The sequence below is a fragment of the Lissotriton vulgaris genome, chromosome 8 (genome assembly GCF_964263255.1).
Source record: "Lissotriton vulgaris chromosome 8, aLisVul1.2, whole genome shotgun sequence".
Classification (NCBI taxonomy): Eukaryota; Metazoa; Chordata; class Amphibia; order Caudata; family Salamandridae; genus Lissotriton; species Lissotriton vulgaris.
In genome coordinates this window covers 1,579,778,725-1,579,804,579 of record NC_141696.1, presented here as the reverse complement: position 1 = coordinate 1,579,804,579, position 25,855 = coordinate 1,579,778,725, and the positions used below count along the sequence as shown (strand labels likewise).

General features: G+C 54.3%; 1 protein-coding gene across 2 annotated transcripts in view; it reads left to right on the top strand.

The window, feature by feature from the left end:
• PDXK (pyridoxal kinase) overlaps positions 1–25,855 on the top strand; it is a 384,182-nt gene that overhangs the window by 1,079 nt on the left and 357,248 nt on the right. Inside the window, exon 2 of one of the 2 annotated variants that reach the window (XM_086935883.1) lies at positions 13,080–13,225. In XM_086935883.1, coding sequence (XP_086792009.1) covers positions 13,091–13,225 — 135 coding nt within the window. In that variant the 5' untranslated portion in view covers positions 13,080–13,090. Of the gene's footprint in view, positions 1–13,064; positions 13,226–25,855 lie in introns of those variants that run through there. The other variant, XM_086935882.1, reaches the window with a different exon arrangement.

Sequence of the window (25,855 nt, the reverse complement as noted above, 5' to 3'; positions counted from 1 at the left end):
GGTGGATCGCCCACCTGACTGCTCTCCCTGCTGCCTGCGCTCTCTCCCCCACCTGTCAAGCGCCCGTCCCTGCGCCCTTCATCCATCTGTCTCCCACCAGCTCCCTGCGTGCCCTCCTGCACCTCTCTGACCCGTTCCTGCATCCTTCAACCATCTGTCTCTCACCTACTCCCTGCACCCCTGACCCGTCCCTGCACCCTTCCTTCATCTGTCTCACCAGCTCCCTGCATCGTTCCTGCACCCTTCCTTCATCTGTCTCACAAGCTCCCTGCACCCCTGACCCGTTCCTGCACCCTTCCTTCATCTGTCTCACCAGCTCCCTGCACCCCTGACCCGTCCCTGCACCCTTCCTTCATCTGTCTCACCAGCTCCCTGCACCCCTGACCCGTCCCTGCACCCTTCCTTCATCCGTCTCACCAGCTCCCTGCACCCCTGACCCGTCCCTGCATCCTTCAACCATCTGTCTCTCACCAGCTCCCTGCACCCCTGACCCGTCCCTGCACCCTTCCTTCATCTGTCTCACCAGCTCCCTGCAACCCTGACCCGTCCCTGCACCCTTCCTTCATCTGTCTCACCAGCTCCCTGCACCCCTGACCCGTCCCTGAACCCTTCCTTCATCTGTCTCACCAGCTCCCTGCACCCCTGACCCGTCCCTGCATCCTTCAACCATCTGTCTCTCACCAACTCCCTGCACCCCTGACCCGTCCCTGCACCCTTCCTTCATCTGTCTCACCAGCTCCCTGCACCCCTGACCCGTCCCTGCACCCTTCCTTCATCTGTCTCACCAGCTCCCTGCACCCCTGACCCGTCCCTGCATCCTTCAACCATCTGTCTCTCACCAACTCCCTGCACCCCTGACCCGTCCCTGCACCCTTCCTTCATCTGTCTCACCAGCTCCCTGCAACCCTGACCCGTCCCTGCACCCTTCCTTCATCCGTCTCACCAGCTCCCTGCACCCCTGACCCGTCCCTGCATCCTTTAACCATTTGTCTCTCACCAACTCCCTGCGCGCCCTCCTGGTCCCTTCACCTCTCTGATCACCTTCCTCCTAACATCACCGCCGGCTGCTGCCCCTCCTTCCCCCCACCCTTGCTCTCTTCATGTTAGTCACCCCTTCTCTTTTCTTAATCCCTAACACTTCCCCTGCTTGGACGTCACTGCTGGACCCCCCCCCCACTCTCTCCCCGATACCTGTGCCTGTCAGTAAACGGTCCCTCCCACACTCGACTGTCGCCAGATCCCTGCTCTCTCCCTGTTGCTTCCAACTGCTGCTGGCTCTTAGCACTCTCTCCTACCACTGAACCCCTGCAGCCTTCACCTGTCTCTGCTGTCTGCTCTCTCTTCCATCACTTGCCCCTGTCAGTGAAGGGTCCCCCCCCCTCATGCCTTCACCTGTCACTGCTCCCTCTTCCATCACTTACCCCTGTCAGTAAAGGCCCCCCCCCCTTCAAGCCTTCACCTGTCACTGCTCTCTCTTCCATCACTTACCCCTGTCAGTGAAGGGTCCCCCTCCCGCAGCCTTCACCTGTCTCTGCTCTCTCTTCCATCACCTACCCCTGTCACTGAAGGGTCCCTCTCCTGCAGCCTTCACCTGTCTCTGCTGTCTGCTCTCTCTTCCATCACCTACCCCTGTCAGTGAAGAGTCCCCCTCCTGCAGCCTTCACTTGTCACTGCTCTCTCTTCCATCACTTCCCCTGTCAGTGAAGGGTCCCCCTCCTGCAGCCTTCACCTGTCTCTGCTCGCTCTTTCATCACTTGCCCCTGTCAGTGAAGGGTCCCCCTCTTGCAGCCTTCACCTGTCACTGCTCTCTCTTCCATCACTTACCCCCGTCAGTGAAGGCTCCCCCTCCTGCAGCCTTCACCTGCCTCTGCTCTCGCTTCCATCACTTACCCCTGTCAGTGAAGGGCCCCCTCCTGCAGCCTTCACCTGTCTCTGCTCGCTCTTCCATCACTTGCCCGTGTCAGTGAAGGGTCCCCCTCCTGCAGCCTTCACCTGTCTCTGCTGTCTGCTCTCTCTTCCATCACCTACCCCTGTCAGTGAAGGGTCCCCCTCCTGCAGCCTTCACCTGTCTCTGCTCTCTCTTCCATCACCTACCCCTGTCACTGAAGGGTCCCTCTCCTGCAGCCTTCACCTGTCTCTGCTCTCTCTTCCATCATTTACCCCTGTCAGTGAAGGGTCCCCCTCCTGCAGCCTTCACCTGTCTCTGCTCTCTCTTCCATCATTTACCCCTGTCAGTGAAGGGCTCCCCTCCTGCAGCCTTCACCTGTCTCTGCTCTTTCTTCCATCACTTGCCCCTGTCAGTGAAGGGTCCCCCTCCTGCAGCCTTCACCTGTCACTGCTCTCTCTTCCATCACTTACCCCTGTCAGTGAAGGCCCCCCCCCCTTCAAGCCTTCACCTGTCACTGCTCTCTCTTCAATCACTTACCCCTGTCAGTGAAGGGTCCCCCTCCTGCAGCCTTCACCTGTCACTGCTCTCTCTTCCATCACTTACCCCTGTCAGTGAAGGGTCCCCCTCCTGCAGCCTTCACCTGTCTCTGCTCTCTCTTCCATCACTTACCCCTGTCAGTGAAGGGTCCCCCTCCTGCAGCCTTCACCTGTCTCTGCTCTCTCTTCCATCACTTACCCCTGTCAGTGAAGGGTCCCCCTCCTACAGCCTTCACCTGTCTCTGCTCTCTCTTCCATCACTTACCCCTGTCAGTGAAGGGTCCCCCTCCTGCAGCCTTCACCTGTCTCTGCTCTCTCTTCCATCACTTACCCCTGTCAGTGAAGGGTCCCCCTCCTGCAGCCTTCACCTGTCACTGCTCTCTCTTAGATCACTTACCCCTGTCAGTGAAGGGTCCCCCTTCAAGCCTTCACCTGTCACTGCTCTCTCTTCCAATTACTTACCCCTGTCAGTGAAGGGCCCTTCTCCTGCAGCCTTCACCTGTCACTGCTCTCTCTTCCATCACTTACCCCTGTCAGTGAAGGGCCCCCCTTCAAGCCTTCACCTGTCACTGCTCTCTCTTCCAATTACTTACCCCTGTCAGTGAAGGGCCCTTCTCCTGCAGCCTTCACCTGTCACTGCTCTCTCTTCCATCACTTACCCCTGTCAGTGAAGGGTCCCTCTCCTGCAGCCTTCACCTGTCTCTGCTCTCTCTTCCATCACTTACCCCTGTCAGTGAAGGGTCCCCCTCCTGCAGCCTTCACCTGACTCTGCTGTTTGCTCTCTCTTCCATCACTTGCCCCTGTCAGTGAAGGCCCCCCCATCAAGAATTCACCTGTCTCTGCTCTCTCTTCCATCACTTACCCCTGTCAGTGAAGGGTCCCCCTCCTGCAGCCTTCACCTGTCTCTGCTCTCTCTTCCATCACCTACTCCTGTCAGTGAAGGGTCCCCCTCCTGCAGCCTTCACCTGTCTCTGCTCTCTCTTCCATCACCTACCCCTGTCACTGAAGGGTCCCTCTCCTGCAGCCTTCACCTGTCTCTGCTCTCTCTTCCATCACTTACCCCTGTCAGTGAAGGGTCCCCCTCCTGCAGCCTTCACCTGTCTCTGCTCTCTCTTCCATCACTTACCCCTGTCAGTGAAGGGTCCCCCTCCTGCAGCCTTCACCGGTCACTGCTCTCTCTTCCATCACTTACCCCCGTCAGTGAAGGGTCCCCCCTTCAAGCCTTCACCTGTCACTGCTCTCTCTTCCATCACTTACCCCTGTCAGTGAAGCCCCCCCCTTCAATCCTTCACCTGTCACTGCTCTCTCTTCAATCACTTACCCCTGTCAGTGAAGGGCCCCCCCCCTTCAAGCCTTCTCCTGTCACTGCTCTCTCTTCCATCACTTACCCCTGTCAGTGAAGGGTCCCCCTCCTGCAGCCTTCACCTGTCACTGCTCTCTCTTCCATCACTTACCCCTGTCAGTGAAGGGTCCCCCTCCTGCAGCCTTCACCTGTCTCTGCTCTCTCTTCCATCACTTATCCCTGTCAGTGAAGGGCCCTCCTCCTGCAGCAATCACCTGTCTCTGCTCTCTCTTCCATCACTTACCCCTGTCAGTGAAGGGTCCCCCTCCTGCAGCCTTCACCTGTCTCTGCTCTCTCTTCCATCACTTACCCCTGTCAGTGAAGGGCCCCCTCCTGCAGCCTTCACCTGTCTCTGCTCTCTCTTCCATCACTTACCCCTGTCAGTGAAGGGTCCCACTCATGCAGCCTTCACCTGTCTCTGCTCTCTCTTCCATCACTTACCCCTGTCAGTGAAGGGTCCCCCTCCTGCAGCCTTCACCTGTCTCTTCTCTCTCTTCCATCATTTACCCCTGTCAGTGAAGGGTCCCCCTCCTGCAGCCTTCACCTGTCTCTGCTCTCTCTTCCATCACTTGCCCCTGTCAGTGAAGGGTCCCCCTCCTGCAGCCTTCACCTGTCTCTGCTGTTTGCTCTCTCTTCCATCACGTGGCTCTGTCAGTGAAGGGTCCCCCTTCAAGCCTCCACCTGACTCCGGCCTGCACCGTTCCCCCATCAGACACCTGTATTACCCCAGCTCCTGTCTTTGATTTCTCTCCCTCTCTTGCCTTCTCTGTCCTCGGGCTGGCTGCCTGTGCACTATTTCTCGTGCTGACACCTTCTTATAACCCCCTGCACTCTCCCTACTGCCTACAACAGTGTGTTTTGGTTCCCCGTGCTTTCTTCCTGCTGCCTTTACTGGTTGATGATGTCCCCCGCCTCTCCCTGTGAGTGATTGACCCTTGCACTTCTGCTGCCTGTACCTGTCAGTGATCCCCCTTACACTCCTGCTGCCTGTACCTGCCAGTGTTCTCCTGTGCTCTCTTGCTGCCTGTACCTGTCGGTAGTCTCCCCCAGCAATCCTGATGCTTCTACCTGTCAGTGGTCGTTCCGGCACTCCTGCTGTCTGTACCTGTCTGTGATTCCTGTGCACTCCTACAGCCTGTACCTGTCCGTAGTCTCCCCTGCACTCCTGCTGCCTGTACCTGTCAGTGATCCCCTCGCACTTCTGCTGCCTGTACCTGTCAGTGATCCCCCGTGCACTCCAGCTCCATGTACCTGTCAGCGATCCCCCTTGCACCTCTGCTGCCTGTACCTGTCAGTGATCCCCTTGCACTCCAGCTCCCTGTACTTGTCGGTGATCTCCCTTGCACTCCTGATGCCCAAATCTGTTCTGCACTCCAGCTGCCTGTACCTGTCAGTGGTCCCCCTTGCACTCCTGCTGCCTGCACCTGTCAGTGATCCCCCTTGCACTTCTGCTGCCTGTACCTGTCAGTGATCCCCTTGCACTCCAGCTGCCTGTACCTGTCAGTGGTCCCCCTTGCACTCCTGCTGCCTGTACCTGTCCGTGATCCCCCTTGCACTCCTGCTGCCTGTACCTGTCAGTGATCCCCCTTGCACTCCAGCTGCCTGTACCTGTCAGTGGTCCCCCTTGCACTCCTGCTGCCTGCACCTGTCAGTGATCCCCCTTGCACTTCTGCTGCCTGTACCTGTCAGTGATCCCCCTTGCACTCCAGCTCCATGTACCTGTCAGCGACCCCCTGCCTCTACTAGTGAATGATGGATCTGTGCTCTCCTGCTGCCTGTACCTGTCCGCGATTCCCCCTTGCGCTCCTGCTGCCCACATCTGTCAGTAATTTCCCCCTTCACTCCAGCTGCCTGTACCTGTCAGTGATCCCCCTTGCACTCCAGCTCCATGTACCTGTCAGCGACCCCCCCTGCACTCCTGCTGCCTGTACCTTTTAGTGATCCCCCCTGCACTCCAGCTGCCTGTACCTGCCAGTGATCCCCCTGCACTCCCTCTGCCTGTACCGGTCAGTGACCCCCTGCCTCTACTAGTGAATGATGGAGCTGTGCTCTCCTGCTGCCTGTACCTGTCAGCGATTCCCCCATGCGCTCCTGCTGCCCACATCTGTCAGTAATTTCCCCCTGCACTCCAGCTGCCTGTACCTGTCAGTGATCCCCCTTGCACTCCAGCTGCCTGTACCTGTCAGTGATCCCCCTTGCACTCCAGCTGCCTGTACCTGTCAGTGATCCCCCTTGCACTCCAGCTCCTTGTACCTGCTAGTGATCCCCCCATGCACTCCAGCTGCCTGTACCTGTCGGTGATCTCCCTCGCACTCCTGATGCCCACATCTGTCCTGCACTTCCGCTGACTGTACCTGTCAGTGATCCCCCTTGCACTCCTGCTGCCTGTACCTGTCAGTGATCCCCCTTGCACTCCTGCTGCCTGTACCTGTCAGTGATCCCCCTGCACTCCCGCTGCCTCTACTTGTGAATGATGGATCTGTGTTCTCCTGCTGCCTGTATCTGTCAGTGATCCCCCCATGCACTCCAGCTGCCTGTACCTGTCAGTGATCCCCCATGCACTCCTGCTGCCTGTACCTGTCAGTGATCCCCCTTGCACTTCTGCTGCCTGTACCTGTCAGTGATCCCCTTGCACTACTGCTGCCTGCACCTGTCAGTGATCCTCTTGCACTACTGCTGCCTGTACCTGTCAGTGATCCCCCTTGCACTTCTGCTGCCTGTGCCTGTCAGTGATCCCCCTTGCACTCCAGCTGCCTGTACCTGTCAGTGATCCCCCTTGCACTCCAGCTGCCTGTACCTGTCAGTGATCCCCCTTGCACTCCAGCTGCCTGTACCTGTCAGTGATCCCCCTTGCACTCCAGCTCCTTGTACCTGCCAGTGATCCCCCCATGCACTCCAGCTGCCTGTACCTGTCGGTGATCTCCCTCGCACTCCTGATGCCCACATCTGTCCTGCACTTCCGCTGCCTGTACCTGTCAGTGATCCCCCTTGCACTCCTGCTGCCTGTACCTGTCAGCGATCCCCCTTGCACCTCTGCTGCCTGTACCTGTCAGTGATCCCCCTTGCACTCCTGCTGCCTGTACCTGTCAGTGATCCCCCTGCACTCCCGCTGCCTCTACTTGTGAATGATGGATCTGTGCTCTCCTGCTGCCTGTATCTGTCAGTGATCCACCCATGCACTCCAGCTGCCTGTACCTGTCAGTGATCCCCCATGCACTACTGCTGCCTGCACCTGTCAGTGATCCCCTTGCACTACTGCTGCCTGCACCTGTCAGTGACCCCCCTGCACCTCTGCTCACATCTGTCAGTAATCTTTCCATGCACTCCTGCTGCCTGTATCTGTTAGTGATCCCTCTGTACTTCTGCTGCCTGTACCTGTGGATGATGTGCCCCTACACTCCCTCTGCCTGTAAATGTTAGTGATCCCCCCTGCACTCCCGCTGCCTGCACATGTCGTCAACCCCCCCCCTGTACTCCTGCTGCCTGTACCTGTCACTGCCCCCCCCTGCACTCCTGCTGCCTGTACCTGTCAGTTATCTCCCCCTGCACTCATGTTGCCTGTACCTGTCACTGGTCCCCCCTGCACTCCTGCTGCCTGCACATGTCGACAACCCCCCCTGTACTCCTGCTACCTGTACCTGTCAGTTATCTCCCCCTGCACTCATGTTGCCTGTACCTATCACTGGTTTCCCCTGCACTCCTATTGCCTGTACCCATCACTGGTTTCCCCTGCACTCCTGCTGCCTGTACCTGTCAGTGGTCCTCCCCTGCACTCCTGTTGACTGTACCTGCCACTGGTCCCCCCCTTCACTCCTGCTGCCTGTACCTGTCAGTGATCCCCCCTGCACTCCTGCTGCCTGTACCTGTCCGTTATCTCCCCTGCACTCCTGCTGCCTGTACCTGTCAGTGATCCTCCCCTGCACTCCTGCTGCTTGTACCTAGCAGTGGTCTCCTGTGCTCTTCTGCTTCCGGTGCCTGTCAGTTAAAGGCCCTTGCATTCCTGCTGTCTGTACCTTTTAGTGATAGCTCCCTGCACTCCTGCTATCTTAACTTATTGCTGATCCCCCTGAACTCTTGATGCCTGTAACTCTCGTATCCCCCATGTACTGATGCTGCCTGTACCTGTCGGTGACATCCCTGTGCACTCCTGCTGCCTGTACCTGTCAGTGATAGAACCCTGAACTCTTGCAGCTGATATCTGTCAGTGATATTCCCCTGCTCCCTGTACCTGTCGGCGTTCCCGGATGCAATCCTGCTGCCTGTACCTGCCAGTGACATTCCTGTGCACAGCTGCTGCCTGTACCTGCCAGTGACATGCCTGTGCACAGCTGCTGCTTGTACATGTCAGTGATCCCTAGCACTCCTGCTGCCTGTATCTGTTTATGATCGATTGCTAAACTCCTGCTGTCTCTACCTGTCGGTGACCCCCCATGCACTCCTGCTGCCTGCACCGGTCAGTGATCTCCCCCTAGATTCCTGCTGCCTGTACCTGTCCGTCTTCCCCCTGTACTCCTGCAGCCTGCACATGTCGGTGCTCCCCCATGCACTCTTTCTGCCTGTACCTGTCAGTGACATTCCTGCGCACAGCTGCTGCCTGTATCTGTCAGTGACATCCCCCCTACACTCCTGCTGCCTGTACCTGCCAGTGTTCTCCTGTGCTCTCTTGCTGCCTGTACCTGTCGGTAGTCTCCCCAGCAATCCTGATGCTTCTACCTGTCAGTGGTCGTTCCGGCACTCCTGCTGTCTGTACCTGTCTGTGATTCCTGTGCACTCCTACAGCCTGTACCTGTCCGTAGTCTCCCCTGCACTCCTGCTGCCTGTACCTGTCAGTGATCCCCTCGCACTTCTGCTGCCTGTACCTGTCAGTGATCCCCCGTGCACTCCCGCTGCGTGTACCTGTCTAATCCCCCCCAGCACTCCTGCTTTTGTACCTGTCAGTGATCCCCATGTACTCCTACTCTCTGTACTTTTCAGAAGTTCCCCCTGTCATTAATACCCCATACACTCCTGCTGTCTGTACCTGTTGGTAGTCTCCCCTGCACTCCTGCTGCCTGCACCTGTCAGTGGTCTTCTCTGCACTCCTGCAGCCCCTACCTGTCAATAATACCCCTGTACTCCTGCTGCCTGTACCTGTCCGTGATCCCTCTGCACTCCCAGCTGCCTGTGCCTGTCAGTGAACCCCCACTGCATTTCTGCTGCCTGTTTCTGTCAGTGATGCACCCCCATACACTCCTGCTGCCAGTACCTGTCGGTGGTCTCCCCTGCACCCTCTACCTGTCAGTAATACCCCTGTACTCCTGCTGCCTCTACATGTCAGTGATACCCTCTGCATTCCCGCTGCCTGAACCGGTCAGTGGTCTCCCCTGCACTCTTGCTGCCTGAACCTGTCAGTGACTCCCCCCCTGTACTTTTGCTGCCAGCACCTGCCACTGGTCCCCCCTGCACCCCTGCAGCCAGCACCTGTCAGTGGTCTCCCCTGCACCCTTGCAGCCAGCACCTGTCACTGGTCCCCCCTGCACTCCTGTAGGCACCACCTGTCACTGGTCCCCCCCCCCTGCACCCCTGCAGCCAGCCCCTGTCAGTGGTCTCCCCCTTCCATCCACAGTCGCCAGAAGTCGGTGCCCTGCTCCCTCTTGTCTCTTCCTGCATCTGTCCTTAACCGTCTCTGCCTCCTGCACCTATCGAGGGTCCTTGACTGAGGATTTCTACCCTCTGCGCCTTCTTTGTTCCACGCCTCCGCTGCCCCGTCTGGCCTCCCTGTCACACTCTCACCAGGGTTGGACCTCCTGCCAGGACTTCAACTGGACACTTAAGCCTACATTGAACAGTGGTGTCTAAATAAAGTAGAAGAAAGCAGAACCCCTGTCAGTCTGTCTCAATGGGGTCTCAGACCTTTACCTGGAAAGCCCCACACCTGCACCAACACTTCCTTAACCATAAGAGCAGCTCGTGAGGGGTGGCAAGGATACCGCCAGCTGCCCCCTTCCCAGGGGTGGCAAGGATTCTCCTAGCTGACCCTTCCCAGGGGTAGCAAGGACACCCCCAGCTCCCTCCTTCCCAGGGTGTAGTAAGGACACCCCCAGCCCCCTCTTTCCAAGGGGTAGGAAGGACAACCCAGCTGCCCCTTCCCAGGGGTGGCAAGGATACTCCCAGCAGCCCCTTCCCTGAGTCTCCCCTCAGAGGGGTCTCACCCTCTCCGGTCCCAGCTGCCCCCTTCCCTGAGTCTCCCCTCTGAGGGGTCTCACCCCCTCCAGTCCCCAGCTGCCCCCTTCCCTGAGTCTCCTCTCTGAGAGGTCTCACCCCCTCCAGTCCCAGCTGCCCCCTTCCCTGAGTCTCCTCTCTGAGGGGTCTCACCCCCTCCAGTCCCAGCTGCCCCTTCCCCGAGTATCCTCTCTGAGGGGGTCTCTCACCCCCTCCAGTCCCAGCTGTCCCCTTCCCTGAGTCTCCTCTCTGATGGGTCTCAGCCCCTCCAGTCCCAGCTGCCCCTTCCCTGAGTCTCCTCTCTGAGGGGTCTCACCCCCTCCAGTCCCAGCTGCCCCTTCCCTGAGTCTCATCTGTGAGGGGTCTCAGTCCCAGCTGCCCCTTCCCTGAGTCTCATCTGTGAGGGGTCTCACCCCCTCCAGTACCAGCTGCCCCTTCCCTGAGTCCCCTCTCTGAGGGTCTCTATCCCCCTCCAGTCCCCAGCTACCCCCTTCCCTGAGTCCCCTCTCTGAGAGGTCTCACCCCCTCCAGTCCCAGCTGTCCCCTTCCCTGAGTCTCCTCTCTGAGGGGTCTCAGTACCTCCAGTCCCAGCTGCCCCTTCCCTGAGTCTCCCCTCTGAGGGGTCTCACCCCCTCCAGTCCCAGCTGTCCCCTTCCCTGAGTCTCCTCTCTGAGGGGTCTCACCCCCTCCAGTACCAGCTGCCCCTTCTCTGAGTCTCATCTCTGAGGGGTCTCACCCCCTCCAGTCCCCAGCTGCCCCTTCCCCGAGTCTCCTCTCTGAGGGGTCTCACCCCCTCCAGTCCCAGCTGCCCCTTCCCTGAGTCTCCTCTCTGAGGGGTCTCACCCCCGCCAGTCCCAGCTGCCCCCTTCCCTGAGTCTCCTCTCTGAGGGGTCTCACCCCCTCCAGTCCCAGCTGCCCCTTCCCTGAGTCTCCTCTCTGAGGGGTCTCACCCCCTCCAGTCCCAGCTGCCCCTTCCCTGAGTCTCCCCTCTGAGGGGTCTCACCCCCTCCAGTCCCAGCTGTCCCCTTCCCTGAGTCTCCTCTCTGAGGGGTCTCACCCCCTCCAGTCCCAGCTGCCCCTTCCCTGAGTCTCCCCTCTGAGGGGTCTCACCCCCTCCAGTCCCCAGCTGCCCCCTTCCCTGAGTCTCCTCTCTGAGAGGTCTCACCCCCTCCAGTCCCAGCTGTCCCCTTCCCTGAGTCTCCTCTCTGATGGGTCTCAGCCCCTCCAGTCCCAGCTGCCCCTTCCCTGAGTCTCCTCTCTGAGGGGTCTCTCAGCCCCTCCAGTCCCCAGCTGCCCCTTCCCTGAGTCTCCTCTCTGAGGGGTCTCTCAGCCCCTCCAGTCCCCAGCTGCCCCCTTCCCTGAGTCTCCTCTCTGAGAGGTCTCACCCCCTCCAGTCCCAGCTGCCCCCTTCCCTGAGTCTCCTCTCTGAGGGGTCTCACCCCCTCCAGTCCCAGCTGCCCCTTCCCTGAGTTTCCTCTCTGAGGGGTCTCACCCCCTCCAGTCCCAGCTGCCCCTTCCCTGAGTCTCCTCTCTGAGGGGTCTCACCCCCTCCAGTACCAGCTGCCCCTTCCCTGAGTCTCATCTGTGAGGGGTCTCACCCCCTCCAGTACCAGCTGCCCCTTCCCTGAGTCTCCTCTCTGAGTGGTCTCTCACCCCCTCCAGTCCCACCTGCCCCCTTCCCTGAGTCTCCTCTCTGAGTGGTCTCACCCCCTCCAGTACCAGCTCCCCCTTCTCTGAGTCTCCTCTCTGAGGGGTCTCACCCCCTCCAGTGCCAGCTCCCCCTTCTCTGAGTCTCCTCTCTGAGTGGTCTCTCACCCCCTCCAGTCCCACCTGCCCCCTTCCCTGAGTCTCCTCTCTGAGTGGTCTCACCCCCTCCAGTACCAGCTCCCCCTTCTCGGAGTCTCCTCTCTGAGGGTCTCTATCCCCCTCCAGTCCCAGCTGCCCCTTCCCTGAGTCTCCTCTCTGAGGGGTCTCACCCCCTCCAGTCCCAGCTGCCCCCGTCCCTGAGTCTTCTCTTTGAGGGGCCTCTCAGCCCCTCCAGTCCCAGCTGCCCCTTCCCTGAGTCTCTTCTCTGAGAGGTCTCACCCCCTCCAGTCCCAGCTGCCCCCTTCCCTGAGTCTCCTCTCTGAGGGTCTCTATCCCCCTCCAGTCCCAGCTGCCCCTTCCCTGAGTCTCCTCTCTGAGGGGTCTCACCCCCTCCAGTCCCAGCTGCCCCCGTCCCTGAGTCTTCTCTTTGAGGGGCCTCACCCCCTCCAGTCCCAGCTGCCCCTTCCCTGAGTCTCATCTGTGAGGGGTCTCACCCCCTCCAGTCCCAGCTGCCCCTTCCCTGAGTCTCCTCTCTGAGGGGTCTCACCCCCTCCAGTCCCAGCTGCCCCCTTCCCTGAGTCTCATCTGTGAGGGGTCTCACCCCCTCCAGTCCCAGCTGCCCCTTCCCTGAGTCTCGTGTTTGAGGGGTCTCACCCCCTCCAGTCCCAGCTGCCCCCTTCCCTGAGTCTTCTCTTTGAGTGGCCTCTCACCCCCTCCAGTCCCAGCTGCCCCCGTCCCTGAGTCTTCTCTTTGAGTGGCCTCTCACCCCCTCCAGTCCCAGCTGCCCCCTCCCCTGAGTCTCCTCTCTGAGGGTTCTCACCCCCTCCAGTCCCAGCTGCCCCCGTCCCCGAGTCTTCACTTTGAGGGGTCTCAGCCCCTCCAGTCCCAGCTGCCCCTCCCCGGAGTCTCCTCTCTGAGGGGTCTCACCCCCTCCAGTCCCAGCTGCCCCTTCTCTGAGTAGTCTCTCACCCCCTCCAGTCCCCAGCTGCCCCCTTCCCTGAGTCTCCTCTCAGAGGGGTCTCACAGCTTTCTCTCTTCCACTCTTTCCTGCTTGTGCTGGGTGTTTGATTGCTCCTCTCTGTTTCTGCAATATCTGAAGTCGCCCTATTTCCAAGACACCCCGCTTCACCCAGGTGCCCCCACCCCTTCTTCCCTGCGGGTCACTGTGATGCAGCCCTGTGCCACCCCTCTGCTTGGCTTCTGGTGACTCCCTTCTCTTCCTCCCCTCCTTCCACCCAGTCCCCCTAGTGTGTGGCAGTCCCTTCCTCAATGCACTGAGTCCACCCTCCCTCTTCCTCTTCCCCAGGGTCTTCCTCCATGGCACGTGCTGGGGTGCAGCCCCTGGGTCCCCGAAGCATGGGACAGCCAGGAACCGACTGCCGGGTCCTCTCCATCCAGAGCCACGTGGTGCGAGGATATGTGGGCAACAAGGCGGCTTCCTTCCCCCTGCAGGTGAGGTCCAGCCACCTTCATGATTTGCGTATGGATTGTCTTGTATAGTGTGGAGGCCACACATCCTTGTTTCAGAACTCTGCACTTATCTCTCTGTTGCATTGTACTGCTATTTATATAACACTTTCCTACCCTATAGGCCTAACCCGCTTCCTGTATGTGAAATAAGTGGCTACCCAGTAGGTATCATTTATATTGGACTTCATACACTTATCAGGGTTATCAATCAATCCGTATTTATAAAGCGCAGATTATCCCCCGTGAGGGTATCCAGACGCTGGGTTGCTGGACTAAGTCGAAAAGCCAGGTCTTGAGGCTCTACCTGAAGCCCGTCAGCGACGGGGATGTTCGGTGGTGAAGGCCGTCCCAGGAGTTGGAGGCAAGGTAGGAGAAGAAGTGGCCTCCGCCGTGGCTAGGGCAGATACTTAGCCTCTGTGCGAGAGGGTGGAGCGAAGGTCCCTGGATGATCGGTGGAAGCTCAGGTGGTGGTTCATGTATGCTGGTCCTTGGTTGTGGAGTGCTTTGTAGGCGTGCGTCAGTATCCTGAATTGGCATCTTTTCTGGACGAGGAGCCAGTGGAGGTTCCTCAGGTGTTGAGTGAGGTTGGTCCATTTGGGCAGGTCGAGGATCAGTCTGGCATCTGTAGTCTGTATCGTCTGGAGGCTTCTCATGAGTTCGGTGGAGGTTCCTCAGGTGTTGAGTGAGGTTGGTCGAGGATCAGTCTGGCCTCTGTAGTCTGTATCGTCTGGAGGCTTCTCATGAGTTCGGTGGAGGTTCCTCAGGTGTTGAGTGAGGTTGGTCGAGGATCAGTCTGGCCTCTGTAGTCTGTGTCGTCTGGAGGCTTCTCATGAGTTGGGTGGAGGTTCCTCAGGTGTTGAGTGAGGTTGGTCGAGGATCAGTCTGGCCTCTGTAGTCTGTGTCGTCTGGAGGCTTCTCATGAGTTGGGTGGAGGTTCCTCAGGTGTTGAGTGAGGTTGGTCGAGGATCAGTCTGGCCTCTGTAGTCTGTGTCGTCTGGAGGCTTCTCATGAGTTCGGTGGAGGTTCCTCAGGTGTTGAGTGAGGTTGGTCGAGGATCAGTCTGGCGTCTGTAGTCTGTATCGTCTGGAGGCTTCTCATGAGTTCGGTGGAGGTTCCTCAGGTGTTGAGTGAGGTTGGTCGAGGATCAGTCTGGCCTCTGTAGTCTGTATCGTCTGGAGGCTTCTCATGAGTTCGGTGGTGGTTCCTGCGTACAGCGCTCGGCAAATTTTCAAATGTTTTCAATTTTTTATTTATTCAGGTGCTCTGTCTTCTGTAAACCGTTATACCAAAGCAACACGTTTTACAGCATAAAAACATCGTAGTAAAAATAATTTATAAAAAGTTCAAACAATCGATCCTTGTTCTACATTCAATGTGCATTGAGTAAAATTTCAGTTATCTGTCATAAAAGCAATGTATAAGAGTATGATTCTGTAACAGCTCATTTTCTTTTACAAGTTTTTGTAGTTTCTGGTTATTTTTAGACTCTGGATTTCCACTGGAATGTGACCTAGTTAATTTAAATACAGATTTAAATATTTTACCCCCCCCCCCCCCTCGCCCCCCCTTGCAAACTAGGGGGATTGAGGTCCCTCCTCGCCAGGTGATTACTGCTACTCTGCTTGAACGAATGTTTATGTTATTAAATATTTATTTAAATAAAAACTTTCTTTCTTTTAATAACTTTGGGCATGCCAGCAAATATGTTGGAGAGATTCATACTTATAATCACGCAGTCTGCAGTCTCGGTTATGCTTTTGGTCTTTCTAGGAAGGACTGAGATCCTTCGTTTCCCACATACCAAAGCGTAATTTCATAAATTGATCTTTTAAAGCCGCTGAAAAATGAGCTGATAAGTATTCCTGAGGCTTCCTTGTACCATATGAGCTGATCACCGTCCAGGCCTGACGTCTCTGTAGTAGAATGTTCTTGTCTGTTGAATGCGACAGGAGTTTTGTTGTTAACTCTCTCCATGCTGATGACGGAACCGCTCTGTCATCAGCCGCGGTGGCGCTGTGCTGATGACGGAGCGGTTCCGTCTTGGCCCGCTCGCCTCGGATTCCGCGCCTGCGCTGGGTGTTCCATTGAGCGGGCGGGGCCATGACGGAACCGCTTTGCCATGAGCACAGCTCAACCGCGGCTGGTGATGGAGCGGTTCCGTCACCAGCATGTGCGCGCCGCGCGGCACCCTTGCCCCCTTAGCGCTGCGGCGGAATAGCCGCCGCAGCGAAGGTGTAAAACTGATTTCTTTGTTGAAGGCCTTTTTCCCGAGGCTGGAATTCCAGATGTCTTGACCGCACAGATCCTCTACAACATGGGTTAGATAGCAGCTCCGGGATCCTTGAGTTTTACTTTCTTTTTGCGTATCTGTCTATACAGAGCGGTGGGTTGCGGCTGGTGATTAGGGATTGCGTGACTGTTATAGAGCGCTGCCGTACACATCTGGTTCCTACACACCTTTCAGATGCATGCCTAAAATCATATGGGCGGCACTCCATCTGCTGTCAATCATTGACCACAGCGCCAGTCCCAGACAGCTGGAAGTTGGCTATTGTAACACCTTTGTTGAAAAAGGCTTCTCTGGACCCTCTCTGTTCGGCTAATTACAGGCCAATTTCGCTATTACCATTTGCGATAAAAATTCTCGAGAGATGGGTCACAAGAGCCTTATCCAACTTCCTGGAAACAAATCTATGTCTGGATGCTGCACAATTTGGCTTCAGGCCAGCGCACGGCACCGAGACGGCCTTGGTCACCGTGTTGGATGATCTGCGAACGCGAGTCGACAAGGGCAAGTCTGCATTTTTGGTGCTACTTGACATGTCGGCCGCGTTCGACACGGTGGACCATGAAGTACTACTTGGCCGTCTTCGTAGTGCGGGAGTGAGCGGTCTGGCCCTAGACTGGCTCACTTCCTATTTGGATAACCGACAACAAGCCGTGGCATTACCACCATTTCGATCAGCCACTAGGCAGGTGAAACAGGGAGTCCCTCAAGGATCGGCAATTAGTCTGATCCTATTTAATATATATCTCCGCCCCTTGATAGCACTGATAAAGTCATTCGGCATATCTGTTGTCAACTATGCCGATGACACTCAGTTGATCTTTTCATTTGAGGGATCAGAGACTATTTCAAGGGATGCCTTTCACCGTTGTATGGCTGCCACAGCAGCATGGCTGCGAGCCAATGCGTTGCAATTCAATGGGTCAAAAACAGAGGTACTCTACTGCTCCTTGGACCGAACTCCCCGTACACTACCGGCCGATTTTTGGCCAGCGTCCATCCCGGGCTCGGTGGAGGCGGCAGAGTCAGCTCGCAACCTGGGAGTTCTATTCGAACCCAATTTGCAGCTTGATGCCTCCGTAAACAAGACGGCAGCAACGTGTATGGGTTTGCTCCGTGTTCTACGGAAAATCTTGCCACTTCTCCCACGGGGCTCCAGAGCTGAGGTAGTGCGTAGTTCCATTCTCAGTAGGATCGACTTCTGCAACGCACTACTTTTGGGTGCCCCGAAGATTCTGGTCCTAAAGCTCCAAAGGATCCAGAATATGGCCGCTAAATTGGCCTTGTCTCGACCGCGGTCCGCCTCTTCATCGGCAGCTTTGGCCGATTTGCATTGGCTCCCAGGCCAGCAGAGAATTGCGTTTAAAGCTCTCTGCCTTGTTTTTAGGGCCCTGCATGGACTGGGACCAATACCCAGTGTGTGAAGTAGTGTGGCTCACTGGTTAGAGGCGGCAGACCCAAGAGCAGAGGATGGCCCGGGACCAGGGTTCGATTCCCGGCGCGGCAGGTTTCTGGACCAGGGTCAGCGGACTCGATAATTCTCTCGCCTCGGTGCCCACTCTGATCAGCGATCACACTCGGCAACTCTGGGCACTAGCTTGCCTCATCTTCACTAACGGCCCCACCAGACCGCCGGGGATGCCTGGTCTCACCCTGGAGATACCCATTAAGGGACCATTTCTCAGGGAAGCCAGGAAGGGTTTCGCAGCGGTCGAAGCGCCTTGGGACCCTACGGGTAAGTAGTGCGCTATATAAATGCCAATACATTTACATTTACATTTACATTTACCTCTTCAGAATCTCTTCCTCTGGTATCAGGCAGCCAGACCTCTAAGATCGTCTTCGGCGTTCCTGGTAAAGGTCCCTAAAATCAACAGAATGAGAATGGGTGGTCGCGCTTTTAGTTTTACGGCTGCCACGCTGTGGAATACTCTCCCTCTGGCATTGAGGAGTTGCCCTGATCTGCTTACTTTTAAAAAGGACCTCAAAACTTACTTGTTCCCCAGAGTAATGTAGCTTATGTAATAGATACATGGATAGGTCTCAGCGCCAGGATACCCTTTGGGTGACAGCTGCGCTCAATAAGCAATAAATACATACATACATACAGTTATACCAATATGAATCCAGTTTGGTGGCATGTGTTCTGTTTGAAGGCATCAAAACCTCACCGCGAGTATGCCTAGAGTATTGCAGAACGTGTCAGAACAGGTGCAGCCACACAGACGGGTACTTCCCATCTTTCGCACAGAGAGGTGTCAGACACATAAATAGCCCTAGATGGACATCAGTGTGGTCCACAGGGACCTCCAGGGTGAGAGGTTCAGATCCATGGTCATCAGACAGCTTTCTGCAAAGTACCACCTAGACGACTTATGGAATCGGGAGGAGTTTTGGACTAAGGCAGTCTTGGTCCACTGTTGAGGATGTTTTTGGTGGGTCTATTTTCAGGTGGTTTCTGCAGCATCGGTTGTATATTGCAGCTTAATACTGAAAGAGGCAATTATGCACCCAGAACAAAACTTTGTGTAGACATTATTATTATACAGGGGTCACTAATGTTTACTGGGGGGAATCTTTACATACCAGTATACATTGAACAAGAAGAATAAAAACTGGTTGTTGTTGAATAATGTATAGTGGCTCTGTGTGTACAGATAAGACTGTACATAAATTGTATTGCAGAATTTGTATGGGGCTGTATATCCCTGACAAGGCAGCGAATCGCTACAGTTTTCATCAGATCCTGGGCCCCCTGCAAGAATGTATTGTTGGACAGGTGCTAGATTTTGTGTTATTTGGGGTGAGGTGTGTGAGCTTTGAAGGCATGCTCCTAACATAATGCATTGTGAGTCACAGTGAATATACATGAAATGTTAAGGAGAGTGTCAGAATAGATAGAGTTGTCCACTCAGATACCTTATCATCTGTGGATGGTATGTGTCCTAAGGTGCAAGCATGCATTGATGAGGAGCAGTGGGGTCCTCAAGTGATACAGAGAGTGTCAGAATAGATAGAGTTGTACACTCAGATACCTTATCATCTGTGGATGGTATGTGTCCTAAGGTGCAAGCATCCATTGATGAGGAGCAGTGGGGTCCTCAAGTGATACAGAGAGTGTCAGAATAGATAGAGTTGTACACTCAGATACCTTATCATCTGTGGATGGTATGTGTCCTAAGGTGCATGCATTCATTGATGAGGAGCAGTGGGGTCCTCAAGTGATATACTATTTGGTTCTAGGCAGCAGTGACAGACCCCCTTCCCCTATGGGAGCGTATAATCAAGCATCAGCTATTAAAATTAGTCCACGAGGAGCGACAAGTCCAAACCTGGAGGCATGGCTGAGTGACCAATTGAATCGAATATTTTTTTCATGATCAATTACTTACAATCATTACATGAACCAACGAACACAGTATTTCCGGGGTACAAATATGAAAGATGTTAAAACCGTATTAAAAGACTGTTGGCGTTAGTTCTTAAAAGAAATAGCATCGCAATCAACATTAAATTCCTCAGAGAAATAGCGTTGTGTTCTAGCGGCATGCATGATCACTCTTCTTAACATACAATTGGAACCAGATTATTATTTTTTGATGATAAAATATGATTAGATAAACATGCTCAAAGAGTTGAAACAGAAGACAAGAAAGTGCAGAATGTTCATGGCATGACTTGATTAGCAGCGAGGGCAAAGTTGTCTTTGCGTATGTCCTTTGAGGCTTGTGAGATGCATTTGTTTTACAGTAATGTGCCGTACAGGGGGAAGGGGGTAGTAGAGCAGGCTGGGACACAGGAACCCGGAAAAGGAACAATGTGCGTTTGTCCAGACCAATGCCACCCAAGAGTGACCATAGTGATGCAGATCGAGGGGCATCCGTGAAGCTCCCCAGCCTTGCTTAAGTCTCTTGAGAGATATTGGGGAAGCACAGGTCCAAGGCTTTGCTACAGGTTCTTACTCCATTGGCACAGTATAAGGGGACTAACGGGTGATGGTCACTGGCGAGTTTGTGGCAGCAGCACAGTAGATGGAGCCAGGATTCTCTGTGGTAGTTACAAAGTCAGCAGGATATTGCCTCATCCTGTCTTACCCAAGAGGGGTTGACATCCATGATTGGTAGTGCAAGAAGCTGCATGGATATGATTTTCCTATGTGCGTGGTGTCTGAGGGGACTTTTCAAGACCTGGCTGTTCGATCAGTAGCTGCTCCCTCTTCTCCTTCCCCTCTAGCGCCTTGAGACCCTCACGGGTGAGTTGCGCGCTTTACAAATGATTGATTGAAAGTAGGGCGTGGCTCTCCCTGGCAATTAGGAGACATCAAGTGCCTCAGAAGTGGGGCAGCGAGCTGAGTGACCAGCGAGTCCTCCCACAAGCACTGAACTCCTGCAAGCAATGTTAAGTGCTGTTGGGGTGCCAATGTATTCTGCATGCTGAATGGGTGTGTACCCCTGCCCTTAACTCTCCACTATATGTGAATCTGGTATCTGAACTTTTACTTGGCCTTGCCATCATCCTATCTGGCTTGTGTGCATGGGCCATGGGCCTCTCCTTGGTAATGTGAGGTCCTGAACCTGTTCATTTGACCTGGAGGGGAGCTCAAAGCATGCCCTCATAGCAGGCACTGGAACACTGCTGTGCCCTGGGAAGTGGCAGCGGGTACATACTGAGGTTCTGTGAATCTTTAGTATGACCTGGCCTTTTACTGGGTGTCAAGGATGGTCTTTTGTTAATGTTATTGAGACTTATTGAGCACACGAATACCTAGGGGTGTCTTGGCGCTGTTGACTGCAATAATTCCTCCTGGTTACTCAGTTTTGGAAAAGCCAAGTTTTTAGCTTTTTCCTAAAAATGGTGAAGGAAGCTGCTTTTCTCAGCTCAGCTGGAAGTATGTTCCACAGCTTTGCTGTACAATAAGAAAGACTCCTGTCACCCCAAGTCATGGTGCGAATTCTGGGTACTTTCATCAGTCTTGTGTCTGAGGACCGCAAGTATCTAGCCGGATAGTACCAGGCAAATAGCATTTTGAGCGATAGCGGTCCTGTATTCGAAGCCTTGAATGCTAAGCAGAGGGCTTTAAACTCAGTTGGTTTGGCCACTGGGAGCCAGTGGAGTTGGCGAATTTCCTTGGAGATGGAATCATTTACGGATGTTACCCAGCATTCGAGCAGCTGTATTTTGAACAGACTGGAGTTTTTTAAGAAAATGCTTGCGTATGCCCTGGTAGAGGCTATTACAGTGCTCCAGTTTAGCCTGAACCAGTGCAGTAACCACCAACTTTCTAGAGTCGGTAGGAATGTAAGGCAAGGTTTTCGTAAGTTTTTTTAATCATAAAATGGGAAGCGGTGACAGTGGCATTAGTCTGATCGGATAGTGCTAACTTCTTGTCAATCCACACGCCTAGATGTTTTGCCTTCAGCACAGGTTTAGCTGCTTCGCCCAGCTCAGCTGGCCACCAAAGATTGTCCCATCTTGGTTTTAACCCACTGAAAATAATGATCAGTGTCTTTTCGGAGTTAAGCTTCCGCTTTTGTCTCCTGTGTGCATATTTCTGCTTTGTATGTGGACACCAGGCCTTGGACTGACATTCTGTGAGCATGTTGTGTGTGTGTGTGTATGTGTCATGTGAGGTAGGAGGCCTCTGTGTGTGGGGAGGGTCTTAATACTAGAACCAGTGGGATGGAGGGAGTAGACCTCTTGGAGAGATGAATAGAGTGTTCTGCCTGCATTCATGTGGCTGGAGGGTGGAGATCCGGACACCAAAGTGAGGAAAGATGGACACAGGGCTGTCTTTAAAAGTCCAGTGAGGATCTTGTTAGCAAAGGGCTGCGGGTTAGATCTTCCTGAGCACTGCCATTTGGTAGATAGTTATCGCGAGGGTTGGGACTGCAGCTCCAGTTTTTCATGGCAAGGTAGTTTCAAAGCAGGGACTGTCATTTTGTCTGTCCTGATTACTGCTTCCAGAAAGCTAATGACAGCCATGTGCAGGGATCTTGCACTCCATCGTGTCCATGATATGGTATGCTTTAGAAGTTTAAAGCTAGGACGAGGCCACAAAAGTCAATACATCGGATGAAAAAGTTAGGTGGCGCCATATTTTTTTTTCTGTTTATTTACTATTGCGTCAATCTCAGCACACCGTGCTTTAGCTTAGTATGCGTCACCATTGCAATAAAAATAAATGGAAAAAAAGTGGCATCCACCGCCTTTGTGTTTCTGTTCATTGACTTTGTAGCAATGACGGCACGCTTTGGATGGTTTTTTGTGTTCAAAACAGATTTTATTGGGTTTTTGCCAAAGCATGACCTTGCCAAGCCAAAAAGTTACATCATGTCACAAAAAGACATTATGGCTTTAAAGCTGCGTAAACAAACTAAGATGAAGAAAAGAAAAACTGTGAAAGAAAACCATTAACCTGCCCCCACCCCCACACCCAAAACAGTGCATGAGAGTCCGCTCACACGTCCTGGCCGTATTGCCTAACTTCAGCATGTAGGTGCTGTTCGGTAGTGCCTAGAGGCTCTAAGGTCAAGCCACAGGAATCTGCCCCTCTCTGACAGATCATAGAATGGTTTTGGGGGCATCCCCTTGCCAGGAATACTGTGACCTCCAAACCCATACAAAAGTCCATACCTGGCTTCCAAACACCCAGAAGCGGCAGGTCTGCAGCTTTCCACGGTCATGCGAGGTCTCTTTTGGCCAGGCAGAGGAATAGCAAATGACGTTTATATCTATTACTGCCTATGCCTTCAATACTTTGGGGCCAGCAGGATAGCCCAAGCAAGCACCTCAACCAAGCAAGACACAACACCTCATCAAAAGCAGGTTGGGACCCTGCAGACCCAAACTGCATGGAGGAATGTACCGTCTTCAATCTCACGCCGTAGGCACCTAGGGGAACTGATAAGACCCATAGCGGTGCCTTGTGACGTAGGCTCTGTGGAGATATTTGAAATGGATTATTAGCTGGCGGGAAGATATTGGCGCCCAGCTGGGAGACTTCAAAGCCTCTGCCCAGTCATCGCCATATATATTTCCTAAGTCCCCCTGCCACACCGTCCTGAGTGTAGCTAACATGGTAGGGCTGTTTAGAACTAGGGTTTGGTATATTTTGGAGATTTTGAGATGGGCAAGGTCGCCCATTAAAAGTTTTCCCTCAAGTGGGGTGAAGTCCGGTAGAGCGGAGAGAGCATGGGTTTATGGGATCGGGCATGGGTCAGCTGCAAATCTTCATAGAATTCACTGAGGGGCATGGAAAACTTGGATTGGAGCTCCTAGAACAACTTTAGTATGAGGCCTCTGGTAACATCACCTGGAGTGGATATACCTATGTGATCCCACCCTGAAAACCCCCAACCCTGCAACGTCTCACGTGTTAGATGCCTCCACTACCCCATTTTACAAAGGGATTGCCTCCATACCAGACTCACCTCTTTGGCTGCTGGGGGAAGGGTACCAACCCATTGTGCAATAACGTAAGCATATATGGCGGGATCCTCACATGTGCCATGCCACCACTCATTAAGAACCTGTAGGTGAGAAGCGGCATGATAAGATTCAATATCAGCAGCAGCGATGCCTCCGCAATATGTGGATTGAAAGCAGGTTCGGAGGGCCACTGAGAGGTACCTTTGCCCCACTCAAACTGACCCAATATAGCATTGATCTGCCGGAACCAGGTGGAAAGAAGAGGGTGAGGATAGTTCTGCAGTTGATTCAGAAGACGGGGTATCCAGACCATCTTAGAGATGGCGGATCGCCAAATATGGCTGGGGTAGCTGGGACCAAGACCTGGCCAGGGCAAACAGCAAGGGGGACAGCCCTGCCTGATGCCCCAACGGATGGGGAATGGGGCCGAACCCGTGACTCGGACAAAGGCGGTCAGATCTGTATACAATAACTGAACGTAGGTGAGAAATTTAGGACCCATATTAAGACGACGGAGGAGTACAAACAAATATGTCCAGCTCACTGAATCAAAGGCTTTGTCTATATCGGTTAGGAGTAGAGCAGATGGTTGCCCCAATCTATCTCTTAGAGCCAAGGCATTATGGGCATGGCGAATGTTGTGGCGTATGGCGCGGTTGGGTATAAAACAGACCTGGTCTGGATGGACCAAATCCGACATGTGAACCATCAATCTGTTGAATAAAGCTTTGGCTAGGAGTTTGACCTCTGTATTCAGGAGGGAAATTGGGCGGTAAGAGGAGTGAACCTCCGTCTGGCAAGCCTGTTTAGAGAATACAACAATCTATGCATGCCTCCAATGTGGAGGCATGCATGTCTCTTTTAGTGCAGCTTGAATTGCTTCTGGTAAGTGAAACCCCACCAGCGACATATGGGCTCTGTGGAATTTGCGAGGGAACCCGTTGGGCCCAAGGTCCCTCCCAGGGCGTAGTTCTGTGGGGGTAGCCGTCAACTCCTCTGCTTTAAGTGGCAGTTGTGCCCTGGCAGTAGTTGACCAGGACTTCGGGGGTAGGGCGTCTATAAAGTCATCGATTTGAGTGCCTGTCACAGTCTCCCTTTCTGCGTGTACACCCTTATAGTAGCCTGTGAAACTTCTGGCCACCTCACCCGGGCCAGATACCAACTTACCCCGGGCATCTCCCAGGGCCGGACTGGGAAGCAAAACTGGCTCTGACAAAGAGCTCGGCCGGCCCCCCTGGGATTTTGTTACAGGGACGATTTTGCAGCAATGCTGCAAAAACGGCCCCTAGGTGCCCAAAATTGCCCCCCACCCTAGCGGCCCAACGCCCGGTGCCTACTACGGCCAGTCCGGCCCTGGCATCTCCAATAGTTGGGACCTAAACCGTCCCAAGGGAACTCTGGCAGAGTCTATGTAACAATTTACTAGATATGTCTCCCCACTGATATATGCGGCTCAGGGAGGCACGCCATGCACACTTGGCCTTTTCCAGGAGTCCTCTCTGATACTGTTGCTGGGCCATGACCAATTTCCTTCACACCATCTGATGCACGTCTCTGACGCCAGCATTTGGGTCTCCATCTGAGATAGGTCATTCGATCGTCATTTACACTCTGTAGTACAAAAAATAATATCTGCGCCTCATATGGTGGGTTTTATCGCTTCCCATAGTATAATTTTGGAAGCGGCGGTCCCAAAGTTATGAGAGAAATAGTCAACCATGGCCCGATGTATGTATGTTTTATATTGTGGGTTTCTCAAGTGCCACAGTGAGATTTGCTATCTGAATCCGGGTGCCAGTGACCCACCAAGAGCCAATGGGAAATGATCAGACAATCCTCTAGGGAGGACATCTACTGCGGAGGCTCTATGTAGGTGACCAGCCAGCACCAACAGGTGGTCAAGCCGAGAGAAGAGTAAGTAAAACCACGGCGGTACAAAAGGGGGTGGTGATAGACGGAGCATCTGAATCAATCAAACACTCACACCCAGTCAGAAGATCTGGGTTTAATCCATCACCGTTCTTTAGCCCACTCTGCCACCCTAGTTCAGACATGGCTATATGCAAATCAGTCTGACCCTGTGCCTCATGGGAACAGTCCAGCCCGAACTGCCAAGCCATGTCTTCCCTGGACCGGAAACAAGCTTCCGAGGACTGGTTTCTGGCATTCCAGCCGTCTTCAGCCCGGCTTGCTTGAATCCAGTGGCAAAGTGAGCAAGGGACTCACGTCTGAGCATACCCTGCCACACTTATGGCGGCCAAAAGCGGTACAAAAGGGGGTGGTGATGGATGGAGCATCTGAATCAATCAAACACTCACACCCAGTCAAAAGATCTGGGTTTAATCCATCACCGTTCTTTAGCCCACTCTGCCACCCCAGTTCAGACATGGCTATATGCAAATCAGTCTGACCCTGTGTCTCACAGGAACAGTCCAGCCCGAACTGCCAAGCCATGTCTTCCCTGGAATGGAAACAAGCTTCCGAGGACCGGCTGGAGTAAGTAAAACCAGTCTCAGTGGGGTGATAGGCCTGTCAGGCATCCACCCACCCCACCGTCTCAACCAGGGCCCGCAACTGGGACCCCTACACGATTCCCCAACACCTCCAGTCTCCCGCCATTGATCACGCTTCAGGAACATGACGTCCTTCCAATTCCCCCTGATAACAGCCAAACCTTTTTGGCAGTGTGCCCCAGAGACCTGTAATACGATCAACACATGATTGCCATAGCGGTGGGGGGAAGGGAGGCATACACACAACACACAACCACAGGCTCCCTACCTGACAACAAAATATCTCCCCTGTGTACCCACCCAGCTCTTTGGAGGCTGAAAGTGAACCCTGCAATATATAAGAATAGCCAGCCCCATGACAAAACCAGAGTGATATGTCTGCGT